The sequence below is a fragment of the Procambarus clarkii genome, chromosome 5, assembly GCF_040958095.1.
Source record: "Procambarus clarkii isolate CNS0578487 chromosome 5, FALCON_Pclarkii_2.0, whole genome shotgun sequence".
NCBI lineage: Eukaryota > Metazoa > Arthropoda > Malacostraca > Decapoda > Cambaridae > Procambarus > Procambarus clarkii.
Window position 1 is genome coordinate 29703265 of NC_091154.1, and position 14102 is coordinate 29717366.

Sequence of the window (14102 nt, forward strand, 5' to 3'; positions counted from 1 at the left end):
TGCTTCACTAATGAATTTTGTTCGAACCACAACGCTATAAATGCTTCACCCATGAACTACAAATATAAATAATTGCCAACAGAACCTAAACACCTAACCTAACCTATGTCTATATATGCACAATATGCTAATATATTATAATATTAATTTAGATTTGAGAACTTTCCCATTTTGAATGAACAGCATGTTAAAATTTATGAATGCGGCTGTGGGGTCGACCGCAGGATGTAATGGATTGAGTTAAGGACGGGTTGCAAAATAAGACATCCACTTCAAGACACACAAAATATGAATGACATTAAGGAACCAAGTGAGCACCAACAAAAAATTTGGAAGAGCATATACTGTACAATATCTGATCCAGCCTAAAAGGAGCTGGAGAGGAAACGGCCAACCCAAAAATGAGAAGAGGCAGACTTAGCAATGCTGCCTGATAGGCAGCAAAAGTTCAGTACTAGGAAACATGGCTCAACACAATAAGAAGAAAACAAAATAACACAAAGGAGCTAGATGAGATGAATAAATGTTGTGCAAGGTACCTAAATTGGGACGTAGAACCTCATAGTGAAAATGGAGCACATTCATTGGCATGGGTGACATCCTATGAACATGAAATGTAAAAAGGACAAAAGTCAGAGGAAATGCTAGAAGAGACCCATGGCAGTATTGTGCCATAACGTTAGACATGCCACAGGCAACTCGTGCACAAAGATGTAAAGGCACATCTCGCTATTGAAGACCATCTTTCTTGTCCCTCATGATGGTGTCAAGTCAACATCCTAACCCATGCCAGAAGTGGAAAAAGAGAAGGAGCCTGAGGATAAAAACTTTGAAAAACCTAAAGAGGAAACTTCAAAAGAGAAGAACCCTCAAGGCCAGGAAAAAGTAAACTAAGTGGACCCAGAACCAACATATGCAATGCAAGGTAGAAACTGTGATAACACTCGGGTTTACATGGCCTGGGTGATATGCAACAAACACAATGCAAGCTCCCTAGAAGGTGCACAAAATCCAAATAAGAAAGATAAAGCTGCTGAACACTGAACAGCCATACCAACACCCATAATCCAGTGGCCCCAGAATCCTGCAGAGCCAAACAACTGAAAACTTGCACAAAAGAGCTATCAAGGCAGGCCAAAATGTGGAAACCAAAGCACCAACTCTAAAGAGAAATCACTTGGGGAAACTGGAAAGGGTCAGGTATTCCGAAGAAACTTGAATTCCAGCACCCAGAAAATAGAGGGAAGGGGGTTGAATGTGACCAATTTGAAACTAGATAAACCTGAAAAGGGGACAGATTACAAGGCACCTTGGAGATCTTGGTTTGTCAAGTGAAGTGATTTATCAGTGACACATTTTAGTGATAACACAGGTATGACTTAAGAAAAATAATTACTTTAAATAATGTAGCAGAGGAAAGATAGACAGTCAAAATTTAAGTATATTCATCAGATTACTGAGGCGGGCATTTTCAACAGTTTACCAATCTAAGGATAGCACAATCCGTACACAAACTATAGTAATATAGGCTGTCACTGACCTGATAGGCGAGATGGGCTGTCTCTGATGTGGGCTCTTTATGTCCAAATCATACTGGTGAAGGCCTCTATTCTCAGTAGGCTGGGGGTTAAATGCCATACTATAGAGCTCCATAAAACAAAGCATATTTTCACAAATGGAAAAAAGATGCATAATTGTCCTATTGAAAGTCAAAGGTTTTGGCAAGCTAGGGGTAAAGTAGGAAATTGAAAAGCTCCACAAAATATTATATCCTTACCTATCTGTTCCCCATCTTCACAAATATAAAATGAAAACAAAAAAGTTCCTGTAAGAGAGACCCCTTGTAAAGTGTATAACCCAGGAGAGACACATGGAAACAGCAATGTTAAATGTTGAAAAACAGTCAGGTACTCTTATATTTGTAATTCCCAGCAGTACAATAGTAATTTCTGCACATGTACAGAGGATTGTCATAGCAGGAAAGCGTCATCCCAAGAACAGTGTAAACAGCAAAGAATATATGTGTTTAAAAAGTATATTCAGTGCTGGAAAATAGATAGAAACAACAGTTCAAACAGAAAAAAATTTGAACTTTCGAACAACAACAGTTCGAAAAACAACCTGGAACTTTATAAGACATATAAATGAGCTATTGGAGATACAAATGTATATGAAACATTATTGGAACCAAGCGGTTGGACACAGATGTGCTGCCTGTCTCATTCACTTGGTTTTGGGCAGGGTTGGAGGACTGTCCAGTCGTCGCTTGTTTGATGTGTGGTGGTGTCCTACAATAACAATAAGTGCATTGTACCCCATACATACTATAGCAGTGCTTCCTCTCTGTATTAGAAATTGATAGGCAGTTTTAAAACTAAGTTTATTTATAGAACCCTGGGTGTAGGAAGTGTTTTGTGTTATTTTGATACTTTCACTTAAGATTTCTGTAACACGTGGTCTATACCCCATCAACTGTGATCCCATTTGTAAAGTGTTTAAGTGTTAGGACCTTGTAATGCTAAAACCCCATGCTACCTTTGTAGTTACCAAGGAAGAGTGGAGTAGGGTGGCGACCTTAAGTCCCGGTTTGTGTGGATCCAACAGTCAATTCACCCCTAAGGCTTATGTTTGCTGGAAGGTATTCCTCTTGATCTCATTAATCTTATGAATTATCTAAGTACTCCCCTCCTTATCTATTCAGTCTAAAATAATCATGTGTTGTTCAATAAAACCCTGTTGTGAAATTGTAATCAAAGGTGTATTTCTTGTCCCCATGTAGAGTAAGATTGATGGTTTCAGCTTCAGTGCTTATGTCAAGTATGTATGTAACATACATACATACATACATATATATACACACACACACACACACACACACACACACACACACACACACACACACACACACACACACACACACACACACACACACACACACACACTCTCTCACTCACTCACTTACACACTCACACACTCTCACTCACTTACACACTCACACTCTGTGTATGCGGTATATATCTTTCCCATTATTTATAAGTGTAAGAACGGGTTTTGTTAGTTATACTCTAGGGTACGGCTTCCAATCTTGTGCCTTACATTCCTGTACTGGTATTACAAAAGTTTCTGTATTACAATACAAGGTATTACAAAAAATCTATAACTCCTGCACATACAGACTGGTCTCATAATGCCAAAACAATTTTTTTTCCAATTTTATTTCGAGGAACGATTATAACACTACATGAAACCATTGCATTGAAGAAAGTAAAGCTGGACACCCTCCTCCACGGCTAACAGTTCTTCTCTCTGATTACCCTCTTACTGTAGTATTACTGTCTGGTCTACCTCCTTGTCTCAACCTACACATTACTCTTAGAACAAAGTAAGCTAAAACAACAAACAGATAACATAATGAGAGATATGATAACTAGATTAATAATGAATTCCTAACATTATCTAGATGTCCTCTAATCTGAACTAAACCTAAAAAAAGTTAATCAAAATACAAGACACATATACATTTCTCAAACTGCAAGTCTAGTATCAACAATGACATGTACTCTATAAAACATACTTTATATATTCTCCAGTCAGATTCTGATTCATCATCTCCTTCCTCGTCCTCTTCTAATGCTAGAGATGAATCATGAGAGCTGTGTGTGAAAGAATCTTCGCTAGTTTCTCCAAGGCTTCCTTCACATTCACATCCAGTATGATCATGTATGTGCAACCTAGATTCAGGCAGCGGTGATGACTTTTGCTTCAAAATTGAAGGAACATCTGGTAGTCTGAGTCCTCCTGCTTGTAGACAAATACAATAGTGCCAGAATGATATGACTGCAGGTATAAAGATGAGAATATAGCACTGCAGAGAAATTAACAGATTAAATATCGAGGCCATATGATGGATGTGGGCTCGATTCCATCGTATGGCCTCAACATTTATTCATAGATTCATCTTATCCTTTTAAACATAAAAATGACTTTTGCCCTCATTTGGATTTGAAAACAGAAAAAATATCCCATGAGCTTGAAGAGGTACAGAGGAAAAATGATAAGGCTTGACCAAGCTGTAGGTTATTTTTTTTTTTTTTTAGGAACAAAACTTTTTTGCACTGAATTTAAATTAAAGATTTATAAACCTTGATTAAGCACACTAATAAAATTAATAACTGACAAAATAAAAATTATAATTTATATACATACCTTCAACAATATCATTTCTCTCTTTCCCTTTCTTGCTTGGTGTCACTTTTCCAAACTTGTCATCAGCAGAAATAGTTTCAATACCACCACTAACTAAGCTGCAAGGAAAATAAATAACGCTTAGCATGGCTGGAACAGATTTGCTTGCTTAGTACACTGAATAAAATTTAAAAAATTATACTGCTAATACCCTATGGATACTGGTAATGAGGGACTGTGGTTGTAGCAGTGATTTTGTGCACATCTGAACTATACTGTGGTAGGGCTGTGGTGTCTCAATCACCCACCATTATGCAATGCAACCAGCCCCTCTTCCCCTATGATGAAAAAACAGGAGAAAAGGAGAAAACTGATGGATTATGCAATCAAATTTGTTGGTTTTTGGTCTGAGGTTGATTACAGTGATAATCTATTTATGGCTTGAATATCAGCACTGTGAATGTTATTTTTGGTAATTACCTAAGTGTAGTTACAGGATGAGAGCTACGCTCGTGGTGTCCCGTCTTCCCAGCACTCTGTCATATAACGCTTTGAAATTAATGACGCTTTTGGCCTCCACCACTGTTTTACCTAACTTGTTTCAACCGTCTACCAATCTGTTTGTGAAAGTGAATTTTCTTATATTTCTTCAGCATCTTTGTTTAGTTAGTTTAAATCTATGACCTCTTGTTCTTAAAGTTCCAGGTGTCAGGAATTCTGCCCTATCAATTTTATTGACTCCTATTACTATTTTGTATGTAGTGATCATATCGCCTCTTTTTCTTCTATCTTCTAGTTTTGGCATATTTAATGCCTCTAACCTCTCCTCACAGCTCTTGTCCTTCAGTTCTGGGAGCCACTTAGTAGCATGTCTTTTCACCCTTTCCAGTTTGTTGAGTGTGCTTCCTAAAGATATGGGCACCATACAACCGCTGCATATTCCAGCTTTGGTCTAACAAAAGTCGTGAACAATTTTTCTAGTATTTCACCATCCATGTATTCAAAAGCAATTCTGAAGTTAGAAAGTGTAGCATTGGCACCTTTGAACAATGTTCTTTATGTGATCCTCAGGTAATAGTTTTCAATCTAGAACCACCCCAAGATCTCTTTCTTTATCAGAATTCTTTAAAGATTTCTCACATAATTTATAGGTTGTGTGGGGTCTATATTCTTCTATTCCACATTCCATAACATGGAAAGATTTCACCCAACTAGAGACCAGGATTCGAACCCTCGCCACCCAAGATCAATCTTTGGCATTCAAAGTACCGTGTACCCACTAGGTGTGTGTGTGTATGTTTGTGTGTTTAAATGCTACTGTGCAAGCTTAGTTTAAGTTGATAATCTTAATTTTAATTTGGAGAGTTACAAAATCTATGGCTCAAGTTCGGGTAGTTGCTAAACAAAGGTTAATTTCTGGATGTGGTTTTAGGACTGTTTAGGTTCAGCAACCTTACAAAGAGCTATTTAATGTTACACCAGTATGGGTGACTTATATATTAGGGTTTCCTTGAGTGGTCTTAGATTTGTGAATTGCATGTGAATTCTTTTAGCAAAAGCAGACAAAGAAAAATGCTTAATGGCAATACTAACCTTTCTTCACACACACTGTTCACATGGAGTGCATGAAGTTGATAGAGTGAAGCCTCAGCCTGGTCCACAAGAAATGGATCTGGTCCAGCTCCTTCATCTACACTATTACAAAACAAGCAAACGCATTAAAGCTAGCTATGTTTAGTTAAACCCTTTCCCTCACAACAATCCAAGTAATCATCGTCTATTTTTTTTTTTCACCCAACATAATAGTCATTGGTTCAACAAGATTCATAGGTTTTTGGAGCCCCAAATTAAAAATGAAAAGACGTGATTTAAAATCTTTTAAATTACAGTAGACTCCCAATTCTGTATAGCGTGATTTAATGCCTCTCGCTTCCCAACGAGATCAATGTCAAGGCCCATTTGTCAGTTTAGTGAATAACTGCAATCAGCCTTTGCTCTTATGCTTTGTTGAATCTTTGGTAAAAAGAAATACCAACTCTCCAAACTCTCTATGAAAAACCTGAGAATTTTTGTTTTAAATATGCTCAGTGGCTGTCAAACGATCTGAACTCATTTTACCATTGCGGTCTGTTACAAAAATCCTTAAAAATGCTATTAGAGCAATAATCCAGCCCTGAAGTGCTTGCTCTGTGCTAGCAAGAAATTTGAAAGGAATTCCAAGCATCACTCTGCTAACTACTAATTAGTTCACCTAGCCACTACCCCTTACTGCCACTAGATGGCAGCACCCTACTAGACAACATATGTCATGAAATCCAGTAGCCCTCACTTTAAGCCTGGTGTCCACCCCAGTTGGTATTTCAGCTCTGTGGGGATAAATTTTCATTTAGTCCTCCTTGACAAGTTTATCACTGAAACTTGTTACTGCATAGGAAATTTATGATCTAGTATTCATTTTATGCTGCATGGTGACCCAGCTATTGTTTAAACCATTGAAAATTCTCTGTTGCAGCACTGAACATTGATTGCCATCAGCTTTACAGTTATATTTTCTGCTGCTGTTTGACATGTGCCTTCACAGATTGTCCTCATATTATTTTCTTCATTAGTTTACTGGCTCTTGTTAGAATTTGCAGAGTACAGGCAGTACTCTGCAATTTTTAGGGACAAATAATATATGAAACACTGATGTTCATAAGTCAGGGACCCTCTGTATACTCCTCTTATATCTGGGTTTTCTCTTTAGGCTTTGGCCTTGAGTTAGTGAGTTCGGTCTGGTTTTTGTTTCCCTACATTTTTCTGGATTGTGACTTCAGGATTGAGTGGTAAGGCATCCATTTCCAGACTTAAGCCTGATTCTGTAATGTGCAAATTCACGGAATGTGGTTCAGCCGTCAACAGAATCTTGCCCATAAATTGCATTGTCAATACTGAAATGTAACTTTTCGAGTGAACCCTCTGTTACTCCCATTTTCTGCCTTTCCTTCCCTTCCCCCCTAATTTTTCCAAACGTGTTAGGGTTGCCTGAGCTTCAGGCAAGGATTGCCACCTTCCCAACTCTGTTAATATGTAACTTGGTGCCATCTAATGGAGATCAGGGGTAGTGGCTGGCTATTCAGTAGTTAACTGAGCAATAATTGGTTTTCCTGTCAAATTCAACATTTCATTTGTACAGGGGAGCATTGAAAATTTGTATTTTCTAATTTATTTGATAGTGGGCTGGTCTCAAGGTGGTAGATAGAGCCTTCCCCACTCTCTCTCCTCCTCCTCAATTTACATAGCAGCACTATTAAATTAACAATAATACCTGTAATAGAGAGGGCTTTGGTCAACAAAAGCTGGCATATTTTGTGGTCTGTGTGGACCATATGGGTACACGGCTTGAAGAGATACCGAAGGATCACTAACAAACTAGTATCTCAACATCATAAATGTCATATCCTTGTTACTTTACTTACAACTCAGTAACTCCTCCAGCTTCCAGAAGAAGACCTAGGATGCAGTGGTTCTGTAAAAAATAATAATAATAATAATAATCCATGTCAACTAGCTGTGCCTTAAAAATACTAGTCCTGTACTCTGCACTATAAATATTTTACCTTAAATGCAGGAAAGAAATAAGAAATAAGTTGCTTTCAGTGTATGAGATACTAAACTGGATGAAATATGAGGTAAATATGTGAGAATTAAACGGCTAATATTACCCATTTTTCAATGAGGTCTGCTCCAGCAGAGTGCAAGAGATACATTCCAGGAAAACTTTTTGCTCATAAATCACCGCAGCAAGAATGACAATGTTTGAGAGGGGGGGCCATGGATACAAGAATATAACTGAAAAGGTGTGTAAAATATGAAAAGACCCGTGCCAACTCATTCAATGGATTTTTTTTGCGATCAACAAATATGGTTACACTATGGAATTTCATTTTAGGTGTGAATCTACTGTACACCAAAACTTATCAGTACTTTAGTTAACATTGTATGTATGTACAATACTAAATTTAATTACCAAATCCATCAGTTTATCAATTCTGACATCGTGTTTCTCTGTTTATTCTAGCCTAATATACTTGCTGTATTTCAGTAGGGAAAACATTCTAATATATGCTTTCACTTTAACTTTCCATTATATTGGTGCCTACTAATCAGCTTGTGCTTCACTCGTGTATATTCTTCTAGTAATCTTATAAACGATATTCCTCACTAAATGTTCAAACTTTTCCAAAGTATTTTTCTTACCCATTACACACTGTAATGAACTCATTCACTACATCCTTACATTCTTTTCTTGACTTTTTAACATCGGTAGTAATTCAAAAGCAAAAAATTTAACTAGTCTGTAAAAGCAATAAAACTGTCATATAGCTCTACAAATTTCTTGCATACTCCAACCTTAACCATAACTGTGTTCAAGCATGAAACCCTCTTGTCCGATTACTGTAAACAAATCCACAGGAGCCGTGATGAGGGTTCGAACCTATGTGCTGGGTGCTCCCAGGCATGCTCTAGTCGACTGTTCCACGACATGGCGCAGTCATTGATATATATCACGATAATGTGATTTCTCTGTGTAAACATTACTGTATCACATTTGGAAAACCTTAAAATCACAGAAATCATCCCCAGTAGTAAGTCTTCTTGAATACCATGGCAGGCTGAGGGCTACAGAGCATTTAACTGTAAACAAGACATGACAGGGCAAACCTCAAAGACATTTAAGATATTGAGCAAGCTAGAATATGTTAGCTTGGCTACTTCTCCAAGAGGTTTAGTGTGATGCACACATGATCTGAATATACAACAGTATTCAGAGCAACCACTTGCTCATTCTCCCTGCATCAGAGCAGTTGACTCAAAATGTCGACTCTACTTGTCATTTTCACTTGATGGCTAGGTTAACATAATGTTGCAAAACAGACGATAGTTTTATGTACCCAAAATGTAATGCTTTTACAAATTGCATGCATTAAAATCTGATCTGAATGATTTCTGAAAATATATTTATACAGTTTAAATCATTCTTGATAAAACATAATAATCTATTAAACAATAACAACCACCCTAAAAATTAAGCCACGACAAGTCAATAATACAACTCACCATTGCGACTACCAAGAGGTAATGCTTCACCCTGTCATCACGAGTGGCGTTGCTACAATCACCTGAAGGATACACACTCCGCCAGGCCACCAGTTGACTCACTGACTCGTGGGTGGTGAGAGACAGAAGTCCATGGTGACAGGTGAAGAGCCAAACATTTCTCAGGTCCTCAGATGACAAATGAGATGCTACAAGATGGCCCTAAGCCACAAGAACAAAATGATTAATTGCAGCACAGAGTTCAATATGGTAAACAAAATAATTACAGTGTTGTAAGCATCTCAAAAGTAAGATAAATTGGTGTATTATATAGCATATTAAAATAATCTTGAATCAAATTACATATAAAGGTAAAGAATGAATATCTGCACTACCTATCAAGATACAGGTACCATGCATGCTTCTGCTGTATATAAAAAAAATTAATATGAAGTCTACAATCAGTAATAAATGTATATCTTGAAAACTTTCAGCATCTAACAGTATGCCAGTTATGTTCATGCTATAATAATTTCATCCTACACATTATTTTAAATTAAATTTAAAGTACAGTACAACCTTGATTCAATGAACTGAATGGAACCAAACCCAATTCATTGTAGCAAGGGATTGGGTTGCAAATGGAGATGCATCCAGGATGCATTTCCAATGCCCTATGGGCTAATTTCACTTAGCCAAATTTTTACTTTCAACCTATAATATAATAGACAACTACCAAATGAACACATCTGCAAACAAATTTAACCACCTCTAGCTCATTTCTCATGACCCCTGCCTCAAAATTCATTTTCAAAAGGTAGTAAGGCCATACCTGACTGAACGAAAACTCCGCAAACTCAAAATGAAAGCAAACCATATAATTTGGTTTAAATATTCTCAATAGCTTTCCCAAGGATCAAACTTTTTCTTGTAATGTTGAGTCCATCTACAAAAATAATAAAAAATGTGATTGGAGCCATATTAAGAGTTACCATTCATACTCTAATATTTCTAATGCTCTATAGGCTGATTTCACTGAGCAAAATTTTATTTTCAACCTGTCATACAAAGGACAACTACCAAGAGAACATGTCTGATAAGAGGTTTAACCACGTCTAGCAAATTTCCCATACCCAAGCCTTGAAATCTCCTTTTCAAAAGAAAGAGGGCCCATAATTTACTGGACAAAATCCTCTGCAACTGGATATAAAAAAGAAGCAGAGAATTTGGTTTTAAATATGTTCGTGGCTTTCCAAAGGTCCCAACTATTTCTTGTAATGTTGCCTTCATCTGTGAACTCTGTCCAAACATCCTAAGCAAATCCACACATCCCCTGCTTTAACAAACTCTTGTTCGTTGAATCAGGTGAATAAATCCAGCAGGGAAAGTGTGTTCCAACCGGAGATACACCAAATCGAGGTTCGTTGAATCCAGGTTCAACTGTATAGTACATGTATATAGCATACCTTATAGAACACGCAGGAACCCAATATATTGTACAATGACAGTGACTCCTCATAATCCGAATCCTGAAATTCAAGCCATAATACCATACTGTAACATACAAAATATTGAATTACTAAATACACCATTGTTCACAGGTTTTAAAATAATGTTCTTTATACAAAATTTTATGAATGAAATGGATTAATAACCAGCTATTTCCAATAATTATTTTAACAAACAGAAGGTGGATTCAAGCAGAGCAGCTCTTCAAATCACTTTGGTGCATTATCAAGGTATGAGGAATGAATTCATACTCCCCAAGCCTAATTTTTAATGAAATTCAGTAGGATTGTTCTTTTACGAAAGAAATAAATCAAACATAATTGTGAGGTCACTGACATCTAATTTGTTTGAAACAGCCTAACACAGAAAACAGCCCATCCTCCTGTTTTGGCAGTCCTTACAGTAATGATGAGGACCATAGAACATATAGCGATGTACAATGCAATTAGAAAGTAGAAATTGGTACTACTGATTTGGAACAAACCAGAAAAGATTTTATATTTATGTTGCAAAGACACATTAAACTAACCTAACCTAACCTTCCTAGGCCTGATATAATAAATGAGTGTGCTATACTAGACCTAGGAATATTTAAGTTTGTTTTTAGCTTCATTTTTTGGGGGGGACTGTATTAAGTGAATAGTACCCAATTCTACTCTCTAATTACTTAGTATGCCAATCTTTGTACAGTATTATGGTGCACATTGTTACAAAAACTACTATCTAAAACAGGAGTATGGGTTGCAGAAAATGCATAGGTAAATTGAAACAAGAAACCATTTTCCAAATTTGAGGAAATCTGCACAAATCAAATGTTTGACAGGTTTTGACTAAAATACAGTACTATGATAGAGGTTTGAAACTCTACTGACCAAATATATTTTGTTAGTCCAAACTCTAGCAACCAATAATGAGATATTTGTAGATGCCGAATATTTTGAATACTGATGATGAAACCTATGAAAAGCAGCAATAATTCTACACACAAATAGCTACCCGAGATGAATTGAAATAACATTTATGCTTACATCATCACCGAAGTCCCCAGACTCCAGCTCACTGAGGCAGTTGTCAATCTGAAGCTGCAAAATTTAAGTTTTAATATTTATTTATATCGTCTATTTTAAATTTATTCTTAAGTAGGCATATTACTTGATTCTAATTACAAGTGTATCCAAAAAAAATGCTAAGGTATTTGTTGGTAAAATTATCAGTAATACTGACAATTTTACCAACATGCCAACATCAAAAAGCTTGATGTAGGGATTTTCATGTACCACCCTCATTTCAGAGCATGAAGTTGAATACATTTGATAATATAACAGTAAGGAAATGGAATACGAGTGGTGCTCATATTCAAATAGAAATTTTGCAAATTGGAACTATATATATTAACAATCACATACAATATACACAAATACAGACATGTATGAATAGATACAGTAAGTGCAAACATACATTCACACAAAACAAATCTAAAATCATGTGAAATGATTTAAATTTCTGTATGTAACTATATGTTGAAATTGTTTATACCATATAATATCAGAACACTGTACTGGTGTCTGACAGGCAAAATGCCTTAGTGGTAGGGACTAAAGAGATTTTGAGGCAGGTAACAGCAAGGTGATATTAGATATATGATAACTAATCCTTAACAATTGCACTATGAAGTTTTTGCTGAAACCAAGTGTGTGGTGCTGTGGTTAAGGCAGAGTAGTAATTGGGAGGCAATTTGTGCCTCCCAAACATGCACGGGGTGAGGTAATAAAGTTGAAAAGTTGAGTTGAGACTTAGTTGCCCAATGAGCACACAAGAAGAGCTGATAGTGCTCCTGAGGAAAACAGACTTTCCAAATATGGGAGACATATAAGAAAATGTAAGATGAATATACAGCAGGTGTGGTGGAGTGCAAACTGGTAGAAGATTGAGAGGGAGTACCTGGTGAGATAAGGAGCAAGGGCAGTTGACAAATGAAAGAAGCACCCAGCCCGAGAAGAAAGTGGTAAGAACGGCACCTTGCTCGACTGGAGCAAGATCAGGTTACCTTTGTTTCACCACCATCTTGTAAGATAAGCCATGATGGGTATGCAAAGATAAAACTCTGGGGAGTAATAGGTATCAGAGGTAGGTAGGGATTAAGTTTTGCTGCCAACTGTTTTCCCGTTAGTTCACTCTCGAGTCGTCCAGGATCCTTTTGTTCTCTTGGGCCTTGACCAAGTACTGTACCCAGTATATGGCTCATCAGGTGATCCAAGTAAGCCTTGTTCTTAGCATTACCAACTCCCCTGAAAAGTATATAAACTTATCTTAAAAAAAAAAAAATGTTGTGATACAGATAAGAATTATGCTTAATACTCTACCCCTAAACTTGAAAACACTTTACTATTCAAAATATTATAAATCCTTTCAGTTATAACAATTATAAAAACAAAAACTGTACAGTAATTCAAGGTAACTGGTTGCCCAAAAAACTGCATTATGCTACATACCATTAAGGAAAGAGAAAATTATGTAAACTGGAACGAGAACTGCGTTCCCTCTATTGGCGAAAAAAAACAAATTGCAGAACATCTCAAACATTCCACTCCATCCCAACAATGACAAGGAAGGCTATGCAGAGAAATATAAATGAGTGTGCTCAAGCTGCAAGAATTATATAAAAACCAGAAGGAAAGAGAGCAGAGACCATATGTGAAATAGAGGAATCCAAAATATTACATCTGTGCAAAATCTAGAACAAGAACTGCATCTAGCAATGGGCCCTTGCACAAAGGTGGGGAACTTTCACAGATGATGACAAAGAACTAAGTGAAATACTGAGGCTACAGTACAACTCTATTTTCAGTGAAACCCTGAATACAATGAAGATCAAAGATCCAAACAAATTCTTATTCCATTCAAGCCAGCTTTGAGATGTTAATTTCAAGTTTCATTTGCCATTGTTGTATGTCGGATGGTACATGGGAGAGAATGTTTAGGTTAGTGTACAGAGAGAAGCCTTCCCATGCTTTTGTGTAGCCTCTCTCCACCCTTCGTCACTTAGAAGAGAACTAGTTCTGATCAAAGTTGGTAGTGTGTTTTGGGCTGCACAGTGACATACCAACCTCACTTATGAGGGGTTTAGCTTAGAGTAAACATTATGGGCAAATTAATAAATATAACGTGTTGTTTGTGTCCTATTTCGTGTCTTTTAAATAGTGTACATGTGATGGTCACATATAATTAGTTCTTTTGAATCCCCCAATTCAAAATACTTGTGTGTACAGTAATATATTTGAATTCCCTTTTGAATTTAAGTGTGATTTAACTTTACAGTGTTTCTTACT

The 14102-nt window shown here is 36.7% G+C and overlaps 1 protein-coding gene across 7 annotated transcripts in view; it reads right to left on the bottom strand.

Moving 5' to 3' along the window:
- Positions 1-14102, bottom strand: part of in (protein inturned) — a 41620-nt gene that overhangs the window by 7578 nt on the left and 19940 nt on the right. For 5 of the 7 annotated variants that reach the window (XM_069300218.1, XM_069300207.1, XM_045748088.2 and 2 more), the window contains 9 exons: positions 12821-13061; positions 11802-11855; positions 10731-10793; positions 9286-9486; positions 7644-7693; positions 5779-5880; positions 4207-4304; positions 3575-3801; positions 1541-1620 (listed from right to left, as the gene is read on the bottom strand). In XM_069300218.1, the coding sequence (XP_069156319.1) occupies positions 1541-1620; positions 3575-3801; positions 4207-4304; positions 5779-5880; positions 7644-7693; positions 9286-9486; positions 10731-10793; positions 11802-11855; positions 12821-13061 (1116 nt within the window). The remainder of the gene's footprint in view (positions 1-1540; positions 1621-3574; positions 3802-4206; positions 4305-5778; positions 5881-7643; positions 7694-9285; positions 9487-10730; positions 10794-11801; positions 11856-12820; positions 13062-14102) is intronic. The other 2 variants (XM_045748075.2, XM_045748083.2) reach the window with 2 other exon arrangements.